General features: G+C 48.6%; 1 protein-coding gene across 1 annotated transcript in view; it reads right to left on the bottom strand.

The window, feature by feature from the left end:
* Positions 1–18,608, bottom strand: part of GPATCH8 (G-patch domain containing 8) — a 40,351-nt gene that overhangs the window by 2,593 nt on the left and 19,150 nt on the right. Inside the window, exons 3-7 of the mRNA XM_029964481.1 lie at positions 17,882–17,949; positions 17,338–17,424; positions 13,246–13,389; positions 3,755–3,885; positions 5–3,356 (exon numbers count right to left, since the gene is read on the bottom strand). Coding sequence (XP_029820341.1) covers positions 5–3,356; positions 3,755–3,885; positions 13,246–13,389; positions 17,338–17,424; positions 17,882–17,908 — 3,741 coding nt within the window. The 5' untranslated portion in view covers positions 17,909–17,949. The remainder of the gene's footprint in view (positions 1–4; positions 3,357–3,754; positions 3,886–13,245; positions 13,390–17,337; positions 17,425–17,881; positions 17,950–18,608) is intronic.

Raw genomic sequence — 18,608 nt, 5'->3', positions numbered from 1 at the left:
GGGCCGCCGAGGCGGGGAAGGCCTTGACCTGCTTGGCCAGGAGCTGCTGCTGGATGTGCTGCTGGGCCGCCTGCTGCAGCTTGCTGTACTTCTCCATCTCCTCGGGGGTGAAGGTGATGGGCTGGCTCTCCAGTGGGGCCAGAGAGGAATCTTCTCCCCCTTCCCGATCCCCTTCCATGCTCGGCTCGCCGCTCTGAGGCACATAGCCAGGAAAGTGCTCGACGTCTGGAACTAAGGGCATCATACTGGTTTCCACTGGGACCGGCTGGCTGCCCCCATCCATGGGTTCCAGCCCATCGCCATCGTTCGGATCCGAGAGGAAGTTGTGTGACATGACCAGATCTCCGGAGCCAAAGCACTCGGGGAGCGACGGCGCTTCCAGGGGAATCGACGGCATCTCCACGGCAGGTTCGTCGCGTTTCGGCTCGTCCAGAGGTTTGTCCTGAATGACCATCACCACATCTTCCAGGAGAGACTGCCCGGCCAGCTGACCCTCCTCCATGCCTTGGGAACCGTCCTCAGCATCCGACAGCTCTTGCTCCTCACCCCTCTCCAAGCCAGACTCCTCGTATCGTTTGGAGTTCGGTTTCCGCACCGTTGGCAGCTTCCCGATTAACGGGAGAACCGGTTTGTTGCCTAAGGAAGGAGGAAGTTTTGGGCCAAAGTAGCCCTGGGGAGGATCTTTGAGCTTTATGCCCACCTTGTTTGCCCCCGCCAGCACCTCATCAGCCACACAGGGCTTCTTCTCAACCTTCCTGGACTGAATCTTTTCCAAAAGCAGCTTTGCAGTGACAGAGTTTCTCTCCTCAGGACTGCAGTCCCCTTCCGAGGCCCGCCCTGTGCCAGAGCTGCTGCTGTTCTGGGAGAGAGAGCCAGATCCTTTCAGATCCTCTCCTTTGCCCTCCTCTTTCTTCAGCAGCGATCCTTCACCTCGGCCTGTCCGGAAATAGTGCGGGGATTGGGAGCGATAGATCTTGGACCTGATGAAGTCCCTCCTGCCAGACCTTCTCTCCTCGGGGCTCTCGTGGCCCCGTGAGCCCTTCCGTGACAGGGACCTCTGCGAGTGGCTCCGGGTGCTGCGGCTCCGGTCCCGGCTGTAGCTGCGGCTCCGCTTCCAGCTCCGACCCGTCACACTCCGGCTCCTCCTCTTGCTCCGACTGCGGCTGCAGCTGCTGCTGCGGGTCCTGCCCCGGCTCCTCGATCTTGACCTGCCCCGAGGGTGGGTTCTGCTCCTGCTCCGGCTCCTGGACCTGCTCCTGCTCGAGCTGTAGTCATCCTCCGACGAGGAGTATTTGCGCCGCTTCGAGCGGTGGTTCGAGCTGTTGTAGTCGGAGTCGTCCTCCGAGTCCTGGGAGCGCTTGGAGTGGCAGCGGGAGCGGTCGCTGTAGTCGCTGTAGCTGTCGTCGGAGTAGCTCCTGCGGCGGCTGTACCGGCTGTGCTCCGAGGAGGCGTCGGAGCTGCTGGAGTAGGACCTGTGGGAGGAGTGCCCGCGGCCCGAGCGGGAGCGGCTGCGGGAGTGCTCGCTGCCGGAGTCGTAGTCGTCGCTGTACTGGGACGGGGATTTCTGCCGGCAGTGCTTCCCGTGGGAGCCCTCGTCGCTGTCGTAGTCGCCGCTGCTCTGCCGGCTCCGGTGGCCGGGCCGGCCCTGGGACACAGCCGGGCAGCGCCTCCTCGCAGCAGGGACCTGCTGCAGCTCAGCCTTGTGTTTCTTGCTGCCGTGCTCTTGGCAGGAGTTACCCCCGTCCTCTTTTTTACCGCTGCTTCCCTCCTCGGCAGACAGGGATTTCCTCTGGGACTCCTGGGAGCACCGCTTTTTCTTCTGGAAGTGGCTGCAGTCTTCTGACAGTTCGGGTTTCAGCACCCGGTCTGACTCCGTCGAAAGGGAGGATTTACCTTTTTTGTGCCTGTGCCTTTTCCGCTTCTTGGGTTTCTCTTCCCCCAGCTCAGCTTTCCGGCCCTTCTCCTCAGCTTCCTCCTTGTGTCTGCGTTTGTGTCTGCTGGACTTTTTGTGCTTCTTTTTCTTTTTGTGTTTGTGGGACCTCCCCGATTTACTCTTCCCCGTTATGCTCTTACTGCTGTCCTCCCCCTCCCCCTTACCGACGCTGCCCGGGCCACACTCCTGCTTGCTCTGGGATTTGTTCTCTGTTTTCACAGCAGAACTGTTGCCTACACTTTCACCCTCCTTGGCTTTGCTCACCTCACCAGACTCTGTGCTCTGAGTGTTGTCTTTACAAAGTCCCCCCGGATCCTTGGATTTCTCTGCCCCTTTCCCTTTGGCATCTTTGTTGCGGGAGAGCTTGAAGTCGAAGTACAGGGGGTTACAGCTGTAGGACACAGAGGGCTCAGCTTTGGTGAATATGAGCAGCTCTGAAGGCCACTGCAGTGTTGTGCTCTCATCTTTACTCAGAACTGGGAAAAAAGGTCCTGTCGGGTGCTTTGGTCCCTCAGAGCCATCTCTGCAGCCCGAGGCAGGTGGAGCAGCTTCTTTAGCAGTGTCTGGCTCGGGGGGTTTGCTCTCTGGAAGGTGTTTGCTCTCCTCTGTACTTTCATTCTCCTGGATGTCTTTTGGCTCTGTTTTGCCCTGCTGGGATGTGGTTTCAGTAGTACTCTGCTCCTTCTGCTGCGCCGTGCTCTCAGTGGCTTTCTCCGTGTGCTTCCCAGGTTTGGGTTTGGGGGAAGTCCCCTTTTTCACTTCATTTGTGTTTTTTTTGTTCACATTTTCAGCTTCCATTTGTTCGGTTGACTTCATGAAAAGCAGGAATTGAAAATTGGGCTTCACTTTACAGTGGGCTGGGGGGATGTAGTGGTAGTACTCTGGTTCCATGGCCGTTGGTCCATCTTCTCTCCTCATCTTCTTCAGTTTCGATAAGGTGCTGGCCAGGGACCCGCTGTCCTTGTCGTGCTGGTCATCGTCCTCTTTGCCGTCAGAATTGTTGGTGCCTTCTCCCTCCCCAGACTTCTGCAGGCTGCCAGCCTCTGAAGACCCCCTCTCATCCCCTTTTGCCCCATCTGAAGAGCTGGACTCTTCCACATGGTCCTTGAAAACAGAAGCGATGGTCTCCAGCTTGACTGGAGTCTTCTTTGCGAAGGAAAACGACACCCCGATCTTCTGCAGCGGAGTCCCCAGAGAGCTCTTGATGCCAAAGCTGATGGCCTGTGCTGCCTGGGAGGGTGCCTGGCTTGGCATCACACCCTGTCCAGTGTTCAGGAAGCCTCTGTCCATAGTCATCTCTGCAGCCTGGCCAGAACTCGTCTGGACGAAGGAGCCGCTGTTGGCCGCGGAATCGTCGTCGTCTCCACCTTCCTCATCCACGGCCACAGTGGTGGTTCTGAACATGGGCCCACTTCCAGGAGCACTGTGGGAACAGGGGAGAGAGAGAAAACAGCTCACTGGTGTCCATGTACCTCTGGAGCGGGATTGATGCCTCAGCTGAGACAGTCCTACACAGTTCAAGTGCTCTTGTACCCACACACACGCAAAAAATAACATTATACAGCCACTTGGAATTTTTAATAACATTAAATAACTGAAGAAAACATATTGATGGATAAAGCACTTTGGGGATGCTCTGGATTATCAGTTTAGTGAATTCATTCTTACCAAAACTGCAGCATGAGCCTAAATGTTAGCATGAAGCTTCACCATCAGAATCTGCACAGGATTCTGGAGCAGGAGTGCCAGCACAGCACAGGGCTGCAGCCCCCCTCGTGCTCCAAGGGTGCTCTAAGGGTGCTTGGGACCACCCAAACTCACCACTCAGGTTGCCTCCTCTGCTCAGCCAGCTCGTGCAGGCGCCGAAGGGCCTTCTCCTGCTTCCTCTCATCCTTCCGTGACCTCGAAGAGACATTGCGAGCAAATTCCCTTTGCTTGAGATCTTTCAACCTCTGAGGCAAAAGAAAGGAGGGACAGATCAGATCAAAGCTGTTTGTGCTTTCGTCCAAGAGCATCTCGTTGCTGTAGCACTGGAAATTACGGTGTCAAACCCCTCCCCAGGGACATTTATTGAGCCAGGATGGAGCAAGAGCATCTCAGCTCAACAAACCCAACGGAGCACAGCGCCATCCGCCCAGCAGCTAAAGGAAAACACAACCACTGATCACTTTTGGCTAAGACTTCACATCTGTGTACATCCCTTTCCAAACAACGTTACTGGTTATCTTTAGCACGGACAACGAAGCTGACTTCAAAGCAACAAGCAAGTTCTGGAAGGAAAAGGGGGGAAAAAAAAGGAGGATTGTTTATTTGCTGCTCTTGCAGGGTGCTTGACAAACAGTGCATGACACGAGCCTGAGGAGCACGGGCCAAAGGACAGGAGGGATTAGCTGGTGCCAGAGTTACCTAGGAATGACATCTGACAAAAGCAATGTACCAATTACATTGGAGAAGGAGCCAAAAACCCCATGCAAATGATTCTGTAAGCAAATCAAGGATACAACATACACCACAACCAGTTACTTGCTTTCCTGACAGTAGTTCTGAGATGCTCTCTCAAGAAACAAACTACTCTAAATGCAGGAGGGTCTCTTGGGGTTGAGTACTTTGGGGGGCAGAAGCACCGAGTTCCCCAGAAATCTTATCATGAGGGAATAAACACAATGCCAAGGAATTTCAAACACCCTGACATCACTGAGGAAGTCTAGGTAGCCAATTTTAATAGAAAATAAACAGCCAAGACTTCAGAACATTTTGGAAAGTCCTTGTCTCAGAGCACTAGGAGAAGAGGCTGCTGGTTTTCCTTGGAATATATGTGGATATTCACAATGCTTTTTTAGGGTGCTCTACAGAAGTTGAAGTAACAGAAAGCAGCAAAGACAGACCTCTACCATCCTGAAGGGACTCACTGTTCTTTTTTAGTGCACAATTCAAAACCCTTTCAAAAGGCTCAATTCCAGAATGCATCCTGTACTCAGCTTTTGAAAGAAGTTTCATGTTTTTCAGGCATTTCATGCAGGGCCTGAGAGACTGATGGGACTCGGAGCAGGAGTCACTTTGGAACAATTCTCGTACAGGATGTACATAGCACTGGTGAATTCTAAATACTTCTGGCTGGCTGACTCTGCCCCTTTCCTGGAGCAGAGTCAGCCTGCCACACACAGGAACAGTGGATCTGGAAACCAACCCAAAGCTCAAATTAGAGGAATTAAGCTGGCCCAATGTAAAGAGAACATTGCTTTGTGAAAAAAGGGAAAACTGGACGAGACAGAGGATTCTCTTACCTAATTGTATTTACTAAATGTGGTTGAGGTGCTACCAAAATCAGAGGGGAAGACACACAAAGAAGATACAGCTACAGACACCAGTAGAAAGAAACTCACTCTTGTGATCTGGGCTCCAAAATTAGAAGGGTTTGCTTTCAATACATCAGCTGAAAACGTCACATCACAAAGAAAAAAAGAAAGTAAAAATATAACAAGAGTGGAAGAGAGGAAAAAGAATAAAAAAATACAAGCAAGCATTACTAGAGAGCTGTGGGTGTGTGGTGCCAGCTACTCTACAGAGCAGGAGAGGAGCCAGCAGAGCTACAGGACCAGGATGGGGGTCTGGAGAGGGGGGACACGGACACGGACACGCACGGACACAGCAATGATCCCACCTGGAACAGCAGAGCTACTTTCACCAGGACAAGTAAAGGGCTCAAGGGTTTTGTGGTGTATGTTAAACGTTGAAGAGTAAATTTTTTTTCCAAGAGGGAGGAAAAAAAAACCAAACCACAACTAGATGGGACTAAAGCAACGCCATCGGCTTTTTCAGGCTGATTTCGAAAGCGTGTCTGAAATGCTCCGGGAAGTTACAGCCACCAACAGCTGACAACACTATTTAATGGGGGCTGGTGCCAAGTCTCGAGATCACTCACCCATTTGGAAAAAAATATGACCCAGCTATTTAGACCAGACATGAACTGTGACCTTTCCCTTTCAAGAGGAAGGTGTGATGGTGCACCCAGAACCCCCTCCAGCCCCTGATCACCTCCAGGGACACAAAGTGGGCTCAGAGTTGTTGGGAATAATGCAGCTGCCCCCGAGCTCTCCTGCCTTCACTACGTGGCAATTTGAATGCAAACAGAATTAAATACCCTTTTTTAAATGCTGACCTTTGTGTGTCTTTGCAGCCCCAACCTCCCACTCTCAGCACTTAAAAATTAGAGGTGTGAAGCAAATGAACCACCCCAAAGCACTGTAACCCCACAATATCCACCACAGCAACCTCCAGCTGCACCCAAACCTGTGCCCTTCAGGGTGACAAACCACTGACTGTGGTGTTGAGGCTGCTGAGAATCTGCTACTCCTCAAACTGGGGAAAAGCTGGTCTGGCTTTACACAGGACTAAGAGATCTCAAGGCTGAGTTTCTTTTTGTCACACAGGAGCCAGAAGGAAGAAGGGTCTTGCTGGGGGAAGTACAGGGTAGAAAAGCTCCACAAATGCACCATGCCAGCTCCTTGGGAATGTAAAATATGGAATGTAACATAGTTCAGCTTATTTGACTGCCCTAAAACAATGCACCCATCATTGGAAATGACTCCTCGAGTTTGCAAGAGACCTGCCTGGACTGCATTATCTTCCATAAATGCACCCTGGGGTAGGGAAAAGGGGGACAACATGAGCCCAGACTGCTCATCCATAAAAACAACTCAATAATGGAACTCTGAAAATAGCCAGAACTTCTCCTGACTGGGGAGAAGCAATTCCAGGCCTGAAGTACAATTTTCCAGCATGGAGCACTGAAATGCTTCTCATACACTCCAGGCCTCAGCCTTCCCAGAAAGTCATCTGAACTAAACAGAGACTTAAGCCAGGCTTACATTAAAGAAATTTCCACCTAATCCCAAGGCAAGGGTTCATTATTCCAATCCTCCAAAACCTCTAAATTCCTTTTTGGATTGCACCATGTGTTTGAGTGTGAGGGAGGCTGGACAGCCACAGAACTGCCCCTTCCCCCAGCACAGCAGAGAAATTTCAACAAGGATTTAACACAGCCACTCCATCATCCTTGGGCAGCTTCTCCCCTCCAAAAGGAGCCCTGGGAAACCACCTTCTTAGGGTGAATCCTGCCTTTTTAAAGTCTTCTCATAGTGCTGAGCAAGACTATGATTTTTTCAACAGGATTAAAGCCACCAACCTGTATTAAATCAAACACAAGCTTCATGCTGCTATAGGATTTCAAAATTAGGAGGCATTTTTTGCTCCACAGGCAGTGTGTTTTCTGAGGAAGCAGTAACGTATTTTCAAGCTGTCAGATGATAACAACAATCAAGCCAAGGAATATTACTCTGCTGGTTTATTGCTTCAGCTGTCAGAAGGGCCACACCAGTGAGTGAGTGACCAGCACATTAGGACACAAATCACCAGCACTTATATGAAGTTTCTCCAGATTTCCACACTCTGGAAGCAGCACTTCACTACCTCCAGCCTTCCTGTGTTTTATTAATAGCTGCCACCCCCCTCAGCTTTGTAACAAAGAAGAGTATTTTAAGTTTTCAGCCTTGTTTCTAACAAAATCATCATCTCTACATTTCCCCAGGAGTGCAAATGGAGCTCCTGAAGAGCAGGTTTGTTATCAAATCTGCAGCTATGTCCGGACTCCAGCACAAAGAGGCCACAGTGATGGATTATCTCCCGATCCCTGCGTGGCTCAGGAGGGGCCAAATTGGCAAAATCCACCATCACCTTACAATTCCCTGCAAATCAGCTTAAACCAGCTGCCCTGCAGCATCTCTGAAAAGCTCCAGAGCCCAGCACAGGCACAGCAAAATGGGGAAACAAAGGGGGGGGAGCAGGAACTATTCTAACAGGAAAGCCACAGAATCATCACAGAATGTCCTGAGCTGGAAGGGACCCCCAAGGATCATCGAGTCCAACTCCTGGCCCTGCACAGGACACCCCAAAATCACACCCTGTGCCTGAGAGCGTTGTCCCAACACTCCCTGAAAGGCTTGGGGCCTTGAAATCACTCAGCACACCCCAGATTCTGCTGGTGAGGTGGTCTCAGGTGAGACCTCCCCAGTACCCAGCTGGGGTGTGGAGCTTCACAGGTTCAGAACCAGCAGGAAATGGATCTTCTCAGTTGAGGTGACAGAGCCCTGCAGTACCACTGAACTGAGGCCCTCTGGGAGACATTCCTGGGCTAAAAGTGCAGAGCAAAAGGAGATCATGTTATTCTCACAATACAAAAGCCCCTTGACAGACCTGAAAATCTGAGACTTTCATGCCAAACCTCAAACTGAGGAGATGGTGAGACCTGATCCACGTACAGAGCTGGAGACAGGACTCCTGTGGCATCAGAGCCAACTCCTCCCCTGCTACTGTTCTCAAATCTGCAAATCTCCATTAAACAAAATAATAATAATAATAGTAGTAATAATACTAGTAATAATACTAATACTAATACTACTAATAATAATGTACTTCTCATTCCATGCCAGCAGATGTCTGGCTTTCTGAACTTTTGATGTCTGCTTGATTCTTTGCCACATCAGCTTCTGGGAGTTAATGACACCATCAGCTAAACACAAGCTCCAAGGATGGCAACCTTTATTGTTTTATCCAAGTGAGAACACAAGCCTGGCCTATCTTTGGTATTTGGTAATCAACATTCTTTGCATGCTCATTAATGAAGTGAAAAGGAGCAGAGAGGAAATGGCCTGCAAATGCTGCTTTTATTGCATCTTAATTTCTTCTCTGACACCACATTTTCCACTTAGGAAAAAATATGATAATGTGACAGAGATGGCCCAGTGACCCCAGCTCTGCCCTGCAGGAGGTTGGCAACCCTTGGAATCACACTGGAATCACACTCCAGGCCTGGTATGCTGAGGGCTGGTTTTACTGAACATTCTCCATGTCTAAGTGCTCCTCTCCAAATGTGTCTGTCCTCAGCAAATGAGCAGCTGAACAACCAGAACTGGGTTAAGAAAAATATCACAGGATGGTTTGGGTCGGAAGGGACCTTAAAAAACATCCAGTGCCACCCCCTGCCATGGGCAGGGACACCTTCCACCAGCCCAGGTTGCTCCAAGCCCCGTCCAACCTGGCCTTGGACACTTCCAGGGATCCAGGGGCAACCACAGCTTCTCTGGGCAACCTGTGCCAGGGCCTGCCCACCCTCACAGGGAACAATTTCTTCCTAACATCTATCTAATCTAAACCTACTCCCTCCCAGCTTAAATCCATTCCCCCTTGGCCTGTCACTCCAGGCCCTTGTCCAAAGTCCCTCTCCAGCTCTTTTGCAGCCCCTTAAAAGTCAATTAGTGGGATTTCTTGAGGATAAGGCATTTCTGAGGTGGAAGAATCTCCCATGTAACACCAAGTACCTCAGAGATTCTCTCCTCAGCCTTCTCCATTTAAGCTGTGCTTGGAGGCCCAAGTTTTTGGAAAGCACAAGTCTAAGTCTCCCCAAACCAGGAGACTCAGGCTCTGGATTTAAGAGTCTTCATCCACCCCAGCAGTGACTGTGTTGGTAATTCTTTTGTGCTTTAACAGATCCCTCCCTCTCAGCATTAGAAGCAAAGATGCAGATAATTAGGGCACAAAGAGAACTGCAGATCTGTAGTTTCAGTTCTTAGCTCCACCCTGTTTCCCAAAGAACTTCTTTATGGAAATACATTCCCTTTGTCCTTTAACAGAGAGAATCTGTGCAGAATTAATCATCTACACATCCAAAACAACACACATTTCAAGGGGGGAAAAAGCTACATAAAAGCCTTCATTTCAGTCCTGGTTACATTCTCCCAGGGAACCTGGCACAGGTTCACACAGGAACACGTTTGTTTTTCACAGGGGAATGTTTTGATTCTGCTGGGTCAGTGACTCAGTAAACAGCTGAACCCCTCAGCAGGGGCACGAGCAGGAAAGGAGTGCCTGGGTGTGAGATTCTGTAAGTTCTTGGCTTGTTAAAAAACCCTCACAGTAAAGGCTGACTGGAAATGGTTCAGAACTGACACCTCAGGTAATTCCAACTGTAACACCTTCTGCAGGCTGCTCCAAGTGCTGGGCCCTGCACACCCAGGTTTATTGGACAGGAATACACACACTGGGTACAGCCCCAGGTAAGGGCACCCACCCTCATCTTCACACAGACCTAAGGTGGAGTTTCTATCTTGATGTCAAAACCCCAAATGGAATTAAGGGCCCACTTGGATGTAATGCCCTAAGGGCACATTCCCACTGAGCCCAGAGTGCTCCAGGACTGTGGGAGCTCCCAAGGATCAGGATAGAAAAGTAGTACAAAAATCACAGAATCACAGACTGGTTTGGGTTGGAAAAGACCTCAAAGCCCATCTAGTCCCACCCTCTGCCATGGGCAGGGACACCTTCCATGCCCTCTCCAACCTGGCCTTGGACACTTCCAGGGAAATACACTGGGTCCATATTCACCACCCAAGCTCCTCTCTAGCTGCAAAAGTTTTCTTCCAACATTTTCCACCTTTTTTCTGTGCACTTTTATTCATTATTACTCTGTTGACAACTGTGACTGGACACCATCCGAGGCAGGACCCTTCATAACCTACCAGGCCCTTAGCTCAAGATCTTACAGCTAAAAAAACCACCACTAAAGACATCAGCAGCTTTCCAGGGTACAAGAAGTTATGAGATCCATGGTTAAAGACTTTTCCAGTTGCTCACTGAAGGATCTGTGAGGGAACTGAGCTTATTGTCCCTCCTGCAGTGCCATCTGCACCCACTCCAGTTGCTTTTAGTCCTCTGACTTCCCCCAAGAGGGACCAGAGGGTGACCAGAAGGTTACAGGTCTTTAAAACAGCTGCACTTCTCATCTCAACTATCAAACTAATTAAAAAAAAAGCTAGGGAACAACATTGCACACCTCCAGCAGGATGGATTAAAATACAGCAACTGAAACAGGTTTGTGAGAATAAATGGAAGGTTGTTTTCCCAGGTAAGGAAATTCTGCCTTTTGGATAGAAACTTGGTGTTGAGGTTGATTTAGATGGAGCCAAATGCTCTAAAAAAACAGGATAGCCAGGAAATGATAGAATAAACCTCCCCTTTAATTGTTTGGTGTTGGCACAATTTTGGTGGGTCCAAAATTTATCCGGTTGGGATCAATACACTTACCTATCATCCCTGTTTGGCAATAATCTTGAGTTCCTTCCTGGAATACAAGACAGTGTCTTTATAACTGGGGAGCAGAAAGGGATCTGAGGATGGAACATCTATTTACAGGGACAGCCTGTGGCTCGCTGCACCACAGAGGGATAAGCAAACACTTCAACGTCAGGGGATGTGGAACTAAAAATACTTAAAAGCAAAAATGATCCTGGGGAAATCAAGCCAAGAAAAAGGGAAAAACGAGCTCTGTTGCCTCAAAAATTACCACTGAGAAGGCAAAATACTGCAGATAACATTATACCAAGCCAGGTTGCTGTAACTATCTAAGATACTGTAGCAGCTCATCTTTCCAGGAAAGCCAACTGAGTGGCCTACTTTGAAGAAAACTTTCTGGTTTTCCTCAAAAACTTTGTGCTCCCCTTTCTGTAACCTTGCCTTCTTGTCCAAAAAGGCAAACTGTGAAACATCAACATGCAACATATAAAAAGTACAGCTTTGCTTTTTTTTTTTAATTAAACTACCTTAAAATTTAGACTGGACACAGCAGTGAGATGATGTTACTTATGGAAATTCACTCTCATTATGTCTCTGGAGTTTCAAGTTCACTCCCTGGACACAGACCCAACAGGGTCACACACATTTCAGCCTGACACAAAGCTGGACAAGCAATTTTTTCCCTAAGCAAAGCATGATTGCTTCTTTGTCTAAATCCCTCTGTAACTGGAAATTAATGCTGGGTGATGCAGCCACAGTTTGGAGGCTCATTTGCTCCAAAGCCTGCCTGAAGTGACTGCAACGGATGGAATTATCCAAGAACATAATTCCTCTCAAAATAATCAGCAACCCCTAAATTCTTCCTGCTGATGAGATGTCCCCACCCTGTGTGTCTACAAGACATTTTTCTCTCAGGTCACTCCTGCTGATCACTCCTTTTATACCAACGAGGGGTGGTTGCTTCCACAGGTTTGTTTCTTCCTTCACAGCATCTCCAGGTGCTGGAACAGCTCTGGGCCTTGCCAGGCTCACGTCAGTCCCCCATTAGTCACCGAGGGTTTGAACAGGAGCTGACATAATTATGCTGCATCAGCACACTGAGAATGTGACACAAACAGGTCCTTCCACCTCCTAAATAAATGCAGGTCGTTGCACTCGAGTTTCAGCCAAGCTGATGGAAACCTTCAGGTGAAGTTCACAGCTCTCAGGTGTCAGGACTGTGCCAAAACAGCCCTTTGCCCAACACAAAGTGAATGAAGGCATTTCTGCTCTGAATTCCACTAAACCAAACTTGGCCACAGAAAACTGCCCTGCCACGAGAATTCTTGTTAAGACTCCCTTACAGAATCTACTTGGAATACTATCACAGCCTACATTTAATCCACACACAAAAAAATCATATTCTAATGCCCTATTCCTGTTTTTAAGCTGTTCACTGCTATTTTGCAAGCTCTAGTACTCTACAGCACATCCTCCATGAGGTATCAGCATTTTAATGATTGTGTTGTTAGAATTTATGACTAGGAACATCAAAACCCTCCTCTGAGCCATTCCAGCTCTGGGTGAGCCCAAAACCACTGTCTGCTGTGCAGTTACATCTCATTTAGCAGCTTAAGTGGTCAAACAGACCAGGCTAACACATGAACTTTTTATTATTTACTGTGCAGTGTGAAATACCCTGTGAACACATCCCTACCTTGGGAACAAAGCCAGCTCCACACAGACACTGAATCCGCCTTCTCCTGAGGGTTACAGGATTTGGGAAGTGCTCCTCTGACACAGCCCATTATTTCCTGGTCTGTTTTCAGTAACTCAACAGAACACAGACTGAAGTACTAAAATACTCACACATGGTGTATCATCACTCCCCAAAGCTGTACTGTGCTAAAAGTGAACTGGGAGCCATCCATATCCACATGTTCTATTCCCAGTTTAACAGTAGCCCATTCCTGCCCCTGGGTCTCTCAGAACTGGGGCTCCTTGATGCCAATCGTGGATTGGGGTTTGGGGTTTCTCTGTTGTTTTGGATTTTTAAATGCATAAAAATCTTACCCAGCAACACAAAACACCTATTCCTGGAGTTATAAGGAAAACAGATACACCAGGGAAATTCCAAGTATTAACCACAGACAAGACCACCACGATGAACATCAGACTGGTGAACTGTGCTATCAGCACTTGGTTACCTGTTTGTGAGCGTGGTCATAAGAGTTTATGTGGTTGTCAAACTCCTGATGCTTCTGATACTGCTTGTCACAGAGTTCACAGTAGAAGTTTGCTCTGAGGTCTTCCAAAGCCTTGGCAATGGCCTTTTCTTTATCAACATAATCCTAAAATATTAATAAAAAATGCTTCTGTTAAACATCCTGTAAAACAGACTGGAAGATGAGGAGTTAGTCCTTCAAGGAAAAATAGTGTTTCAGAAAAACTTAAGAGTATATTGATGGTTATATTTATTACAGAATCAATCAGATTGGAAAAGACTTCCCAAGATCATTGAGTCCAACCTGTGCCCGATGCCCACCTTGTCCCCCAGCCCAGAGCACTCAGTGCCACGTCCAGTCCTTCCTTGGACACCTCCAGGGATGGGGTCTCCACCACTCCCTGGGCAGCCCCTTCCAGTGCCTGACAACCCTTTCCAGGAAGGGTTTCCATCCTCCTGATGTCCAACCTGCCCCTCCCCTGGCACAGCTGGAGGCCGTTCCCTCTCCTCCTGTCCCTTGTTCCCTGGGAGCAGAGCCCGACCCCCCCTGGCTCCCCCCTCCTGTCAAGGGGTTGCAGAGCCAGAAGGTCCCCTCTGAGCCTCCTTTTCTCCAGGCTGAGCCCCCCCAGCTCCCTCAGCTGTTCCTGCTGCTCCAGCCCCTTCCCCAGCTCTGTTCCCTTCCCTGGACACGCTCAATGTCTTTCTTGTTGTGAGGGGCCCAAAACTAAACCAAGGATTTGAGGTTCTTTTCCAGCTTTCCAGCCACTCTTCCCTCACCCTGGAGCGCTCCATGGGGTTGTTGTGATCCAAGAGCAGGACCTGGCACTTGGCCTTGTTGAGCCCAGTTTATCAAGCTGAGCAGTCTTTGCAAATTCACAGGTGTGATTCCAGAACTTTGCAATGCCACCGACTGCATTTCTTACACAGAATATCACCTTGTCAGAGCACAGGTATCACTAAAACAGACTTAAAACAAGGCCTCCAGCACCGACAGGGGAAGGCAGCTCTGCCTCAGGAGAGCCTGTGGGATTGTCTGTGCTCCAAGGAGAGGTTCAAAGCCTTGAGCTCGCCCACAAACGCACCAGCAGCGTGTGAGATGCACAAACACATCAAACCAAGGAGGATTCCTGCCTTTGGAACAGAACTTCAAATGCTGGTGCTTCCTCCATTTTGAGTGCTAACAGCTGCCTGCTTGATCTTGGTTTGTGTGCCTGAATTCAGGAGGGAGGAATGCAGCTCCAGCTGGGAATCACTGCTCAGACACCAAGGAGCCCAACCCACCCCAGTAGATTCCCTGTCAGTGAAACCTTCCCAGGAGCAACACTGTCCATCAGGCTGAGCCCAGACACAGGGATCACACTGGGCACAGGGAGCTGCATTTCATGAGCAGGGGGAAGGAGACCACCTTGAAGGCTGCAGACAGGATTTGTTTCCTTATAATTCAGCGTCTTTATAGGTGGAAAACCAAACTGCAGGCAGAGGTGGTGTCTGGATTGGCAACAGTCACATCCTGCCCTCTTTAGCTACAGGTTTGGGGTGGGCACAAGCTCTGGGACTCTGGGGCAATCCCAGTCCCTCAGGTGGCTGTAGTGGCTGGAAATGCAGGTGCTGGAAGGAGCCTGTGCTGCTCCCCAGCCCTGTCCCCAGGGCACAGCCCCAGCTCAGACACAGCAACCTGAGGGCAAAGCAGCCCCTCCCCTGGCCAGGCTGGCTCAATTACAGCCCCACCAGCAGAATTAATAAAACATCACCACTCTGCACAAGCACTGGGGAAGGTTTACTCTGAGGAGGTGCTTCTTACTCAAAACCAGCTGCAAATGCTACATCCCAAAGCCCATTGCAGCAGCACATCCCAAATAGCCACTTCCCACAGGCAATTCAACTGGAATAAAGAGATCTATACAAAAAAAATAGCCTAACATTAGAGAAAAAGCACTGAAGGGTTTAAGTGTTTCCATCTTCAATACAAACTTCTCATGGGAAGCTTCCTTGCCCAGCAAGAGGAAGCAGCAAATATTTAAGAGAGATAAACTGTGCAATATTTTTTTTTTCTTTTTCAGTTCAGATCTTGTTCAAGGCAATATGTTTTATCTCCCAGTTACCACATCAAAACTGCATTAAAAGAACACTACTGAGCATGTTTTATATGATGCAAAATTTATGTAAAAAATTTCAGCACCTGAGGAGGGGGAAAAAAAATATCTGAAAAATTCCTGTGCTAATGTTTGGGGTTGTTTTCAATTTAAAGCACTGTTCACCTCCTAAATAAAAGAGATGTATTGCAACTTCCTGCTTCCATCTATTACCAGATGCCCTTGTTAAGAAGAAAAAAGAGGAAAAAAAAAATCAACAAATCTGGAGGTTTGAGCCTGAAGCAGGTCCCCAGGAAGACAAGAAAGGAAAACAGAGCAGCGTGAGATCCACAGAACACTGAGGTTTAACGTTCCTCTGAATCCCAGAACAAGCTTCCTGCACCATGGGTAGGTTTTTTTGAGCAAGCATCCCGTGGCTGAACAATGAAACTCAGCCATTTGAATGATCAGAATCTATACAAAAGGAGGGAATTAAAGAACATTTATGGCTTGCTTCTTGGCTGCAGAGTTATCCCGAATTCCTCTGAGGCTCCCTGAATGGCTAATCAGGATGCACAGTTACATAATGGCCTCCTGTGGAGCAATGCAAAAATAAGGACTGCAGAGATTTTGCACAGATTAATATCAAAATGCAAGGGGTAAGGATGAAGCATGATAATAAAAACCCACTGGAGGTGGGAGAGGCTGCTGCTGCTGCTCCAGAGCTCCTGGAATATGCCCGGGCTGGATAAGGGCAGGAAGAGAAAAGAGTCTCAGAGCAACACAAATTCAGCTGCATTTGAAAAGAGAATTGTAAACTACAAGAACTTCAGAATCCTCAAATAGTTTGGATTGGAATGGACTTTAAAACCAAGGACCTTAAAAGCATCCACTTCCACCCTCTACTGTGGGCAGGGACACCTTCCACTATCCCAAGTTGACCCAAGCCCTGCCCAACTTGGTCTTGAACAATTCCAGGCACGGGGAATTCACAGCCCTTATGGGCACCCAAAAACCTGCAGTTCACTGACTGAGCAAGTCAAGGGCCCAAATAAAAAAAAGAAGAAATGAGGCTATAAATTTTTGTAGCTGAACAAACTGCCTGCAGAATTAACTGTTCAGCTGGGGAAATGGAATTTTAGATTTGCCAAGGTTATGTTTAATTTTAATGGAATTGAAACTACTCTTCCATTGTTTCTGAAAGAAATAAAATTTATGCAACTCTGACACTCCATTTGGATGTCTCAGGCTCTTCCTCAACCCTGGTACTTCCCCAGTCTCAGGACAACTGAAGGTTTTCCTAAAACCTGATGGGCTGGGAAGAGGACGAGTGGATTAAAGGACCAGCAAAGACCAGGTCCCCACAGAGAACCTGGTTACAGCTAATCCAAGAAAGCTCCAGCATGTCACGCTCAACCCCAACACCACAGCTCATTTTTATCAGCTTCCAGCTTACAAAATAACCCCTCAGGTTTTGTAAACCCCATGGAAATATAGAATCATTATTTTTTTTTAATGTTGGCAGAGCAATTCTTCCAAAGAACTACAGCCCATTGATTTCTCCAAGCTGGAGCTGTTTCCTACCCTTCCAAATTAAGCAGGATTTATGCAATAATGCCCCACTCACAAGACAACACCTCCTCCCTCCCAGCCCCTCTGCAGGTTTTGCACTAACAACATGGCAGGTCCACTAGAAAAATCTGGCAGCCCTGGGCACAGGGAAGGAAATGTCCTGCTCACCATAAAACTGTTTTTTTCCAGAACAGCAGCAAAGCACACAGAGAAAAGCCCTGCTGGTGTCCTGGAGCTCTTCAGCAGCTAAACAAACACCAAGGTTAACGCCAGGAAGTGAATAACCAGTTTGTTAAAATACAAATCATCTCAACAATGACAGAACACTTAATTCCTGCCACCATCACAGCAGCCTAAGGAGAAGAAATCAGAACAAATCTTTTCCCAGTCAGCCCACGGACACTCTGATGTTGATGCCCCCCTTTCTGTACCTTGTATTTCTGCCTCAGCTCCTCGGTGTCTTCCTTCTCCACCTCCAGCACTCGCCTCCGCTCTGTGGCATCCTCGGCGTAGTCAAGCTTTTTTTTAAAAAAAAAAAAAAGAGAGAAGAGATGCAATTTGTCCCATAAATACTTTGCACTCCCACTGCCAGAATGCACAGCTTAAAAACCATGAGGTTTGAAACAGAACCTCTGCATGTTGTGCTGCGTTTTCGCTGCGTAAAACGGGTCATTAATGCACACGAGGTGGAGGGTCCTGTCCATGCCAACGGCAACCTCAGCTTTGGGTGGGGGGGAAATCACAGAGCTCAGGGATTTTGGGGAGCATCCAGACCCCAGAACTCAGATCCCCGTGGATAAACAGAGAGGAGAAGCGTTTGAGAAGTGTTTTTTGAGAAGTGTTTTCTCACTGTGTCAATTTAAGAGCAAGTTGTTCTGTTATCTTTGATGCCACTTTGAAATGTTTTCATTTTGCCTTCCCCACCCGTCCCCAAGAGCCATGCAGGGCTGAGGGGGCAGGTGGAGGTGACCTTACCTCCATCTCCATGCGGCCCATGCCCATGACATCATACTTGACGACGATAGGGATGGGATCCGTCCTCCCTGGAAGAGGAACACACAGAGGGGCATCAGGAGCAGCCCGGCACCGCAGCTCGTGTACACATTGGGTTTGGGTGGTTAGAGATCTTGCCTTGGAGTGCAGAGACCAGAAAGCTACAGTGAACCAAACACGAGCCATTCTCACAGCTTACAGCCAAACCTGCACCCCCAGCACTCACAAAGGGCTTTTCTCAACAAGAACTGGCCACGTAAAATGTTCTCGTGGTTCACGTTCCCCCGTGTCCCTCACGGCTTCCACATGGGGCCAGAGGTGCTCCTCACCTTCCCACAGGAGGGAAGAGGCTGTTAAACACATTTTGCTGCTCTAGCTCATGAATAATCACTTAGGACTTCCCTGTAAAGGGTGTGGAAGCCTCCCTCCCACCAGCTTTTGTCCCTCCCCAGGAGCAAGGAATGCCAAACTTCCTTCAGCCACGGCCAGGTGGGTGCCACCTGCCCCCCAGGAGATGCTCTGGCACTCCTGTGTCACCTGTAAGCTGTGAAAAGGACTAGTTGCGAAGAAAATTGACTTTGAACTAATCAAACTATGCTGGAGATTTTTTTTTATTTTTCTTTAAAAAAAAAGAGTTGGATTCTCTTTTCTTCCCTATTGGCCAGTTGGTATAAATAATGCCACTGAGATCAATGTGAATTTTCCTACC

The sequence above is a fragment of the Manacus vitellinus genome, unplaced genomic scaffold (assembly GCF_001715985.3).
Source record: "Manacus vitellinus isolate BGI_N305 unplaced genomic scaffold, ASM171598v3 scaffold_72_pilon, whole genome shotgun sequence".
In the NCBI taxonomy this organism is placed as follows: domain Eukaryota; kingdom Metazoa; phylum Chordata; class Aves; order Passeriformes; family Pipridae; genus Manacus; species Manacus vitellinus.
This window is presented reverse-complemented; position numbering and strand designations above follow the sequence as displayed.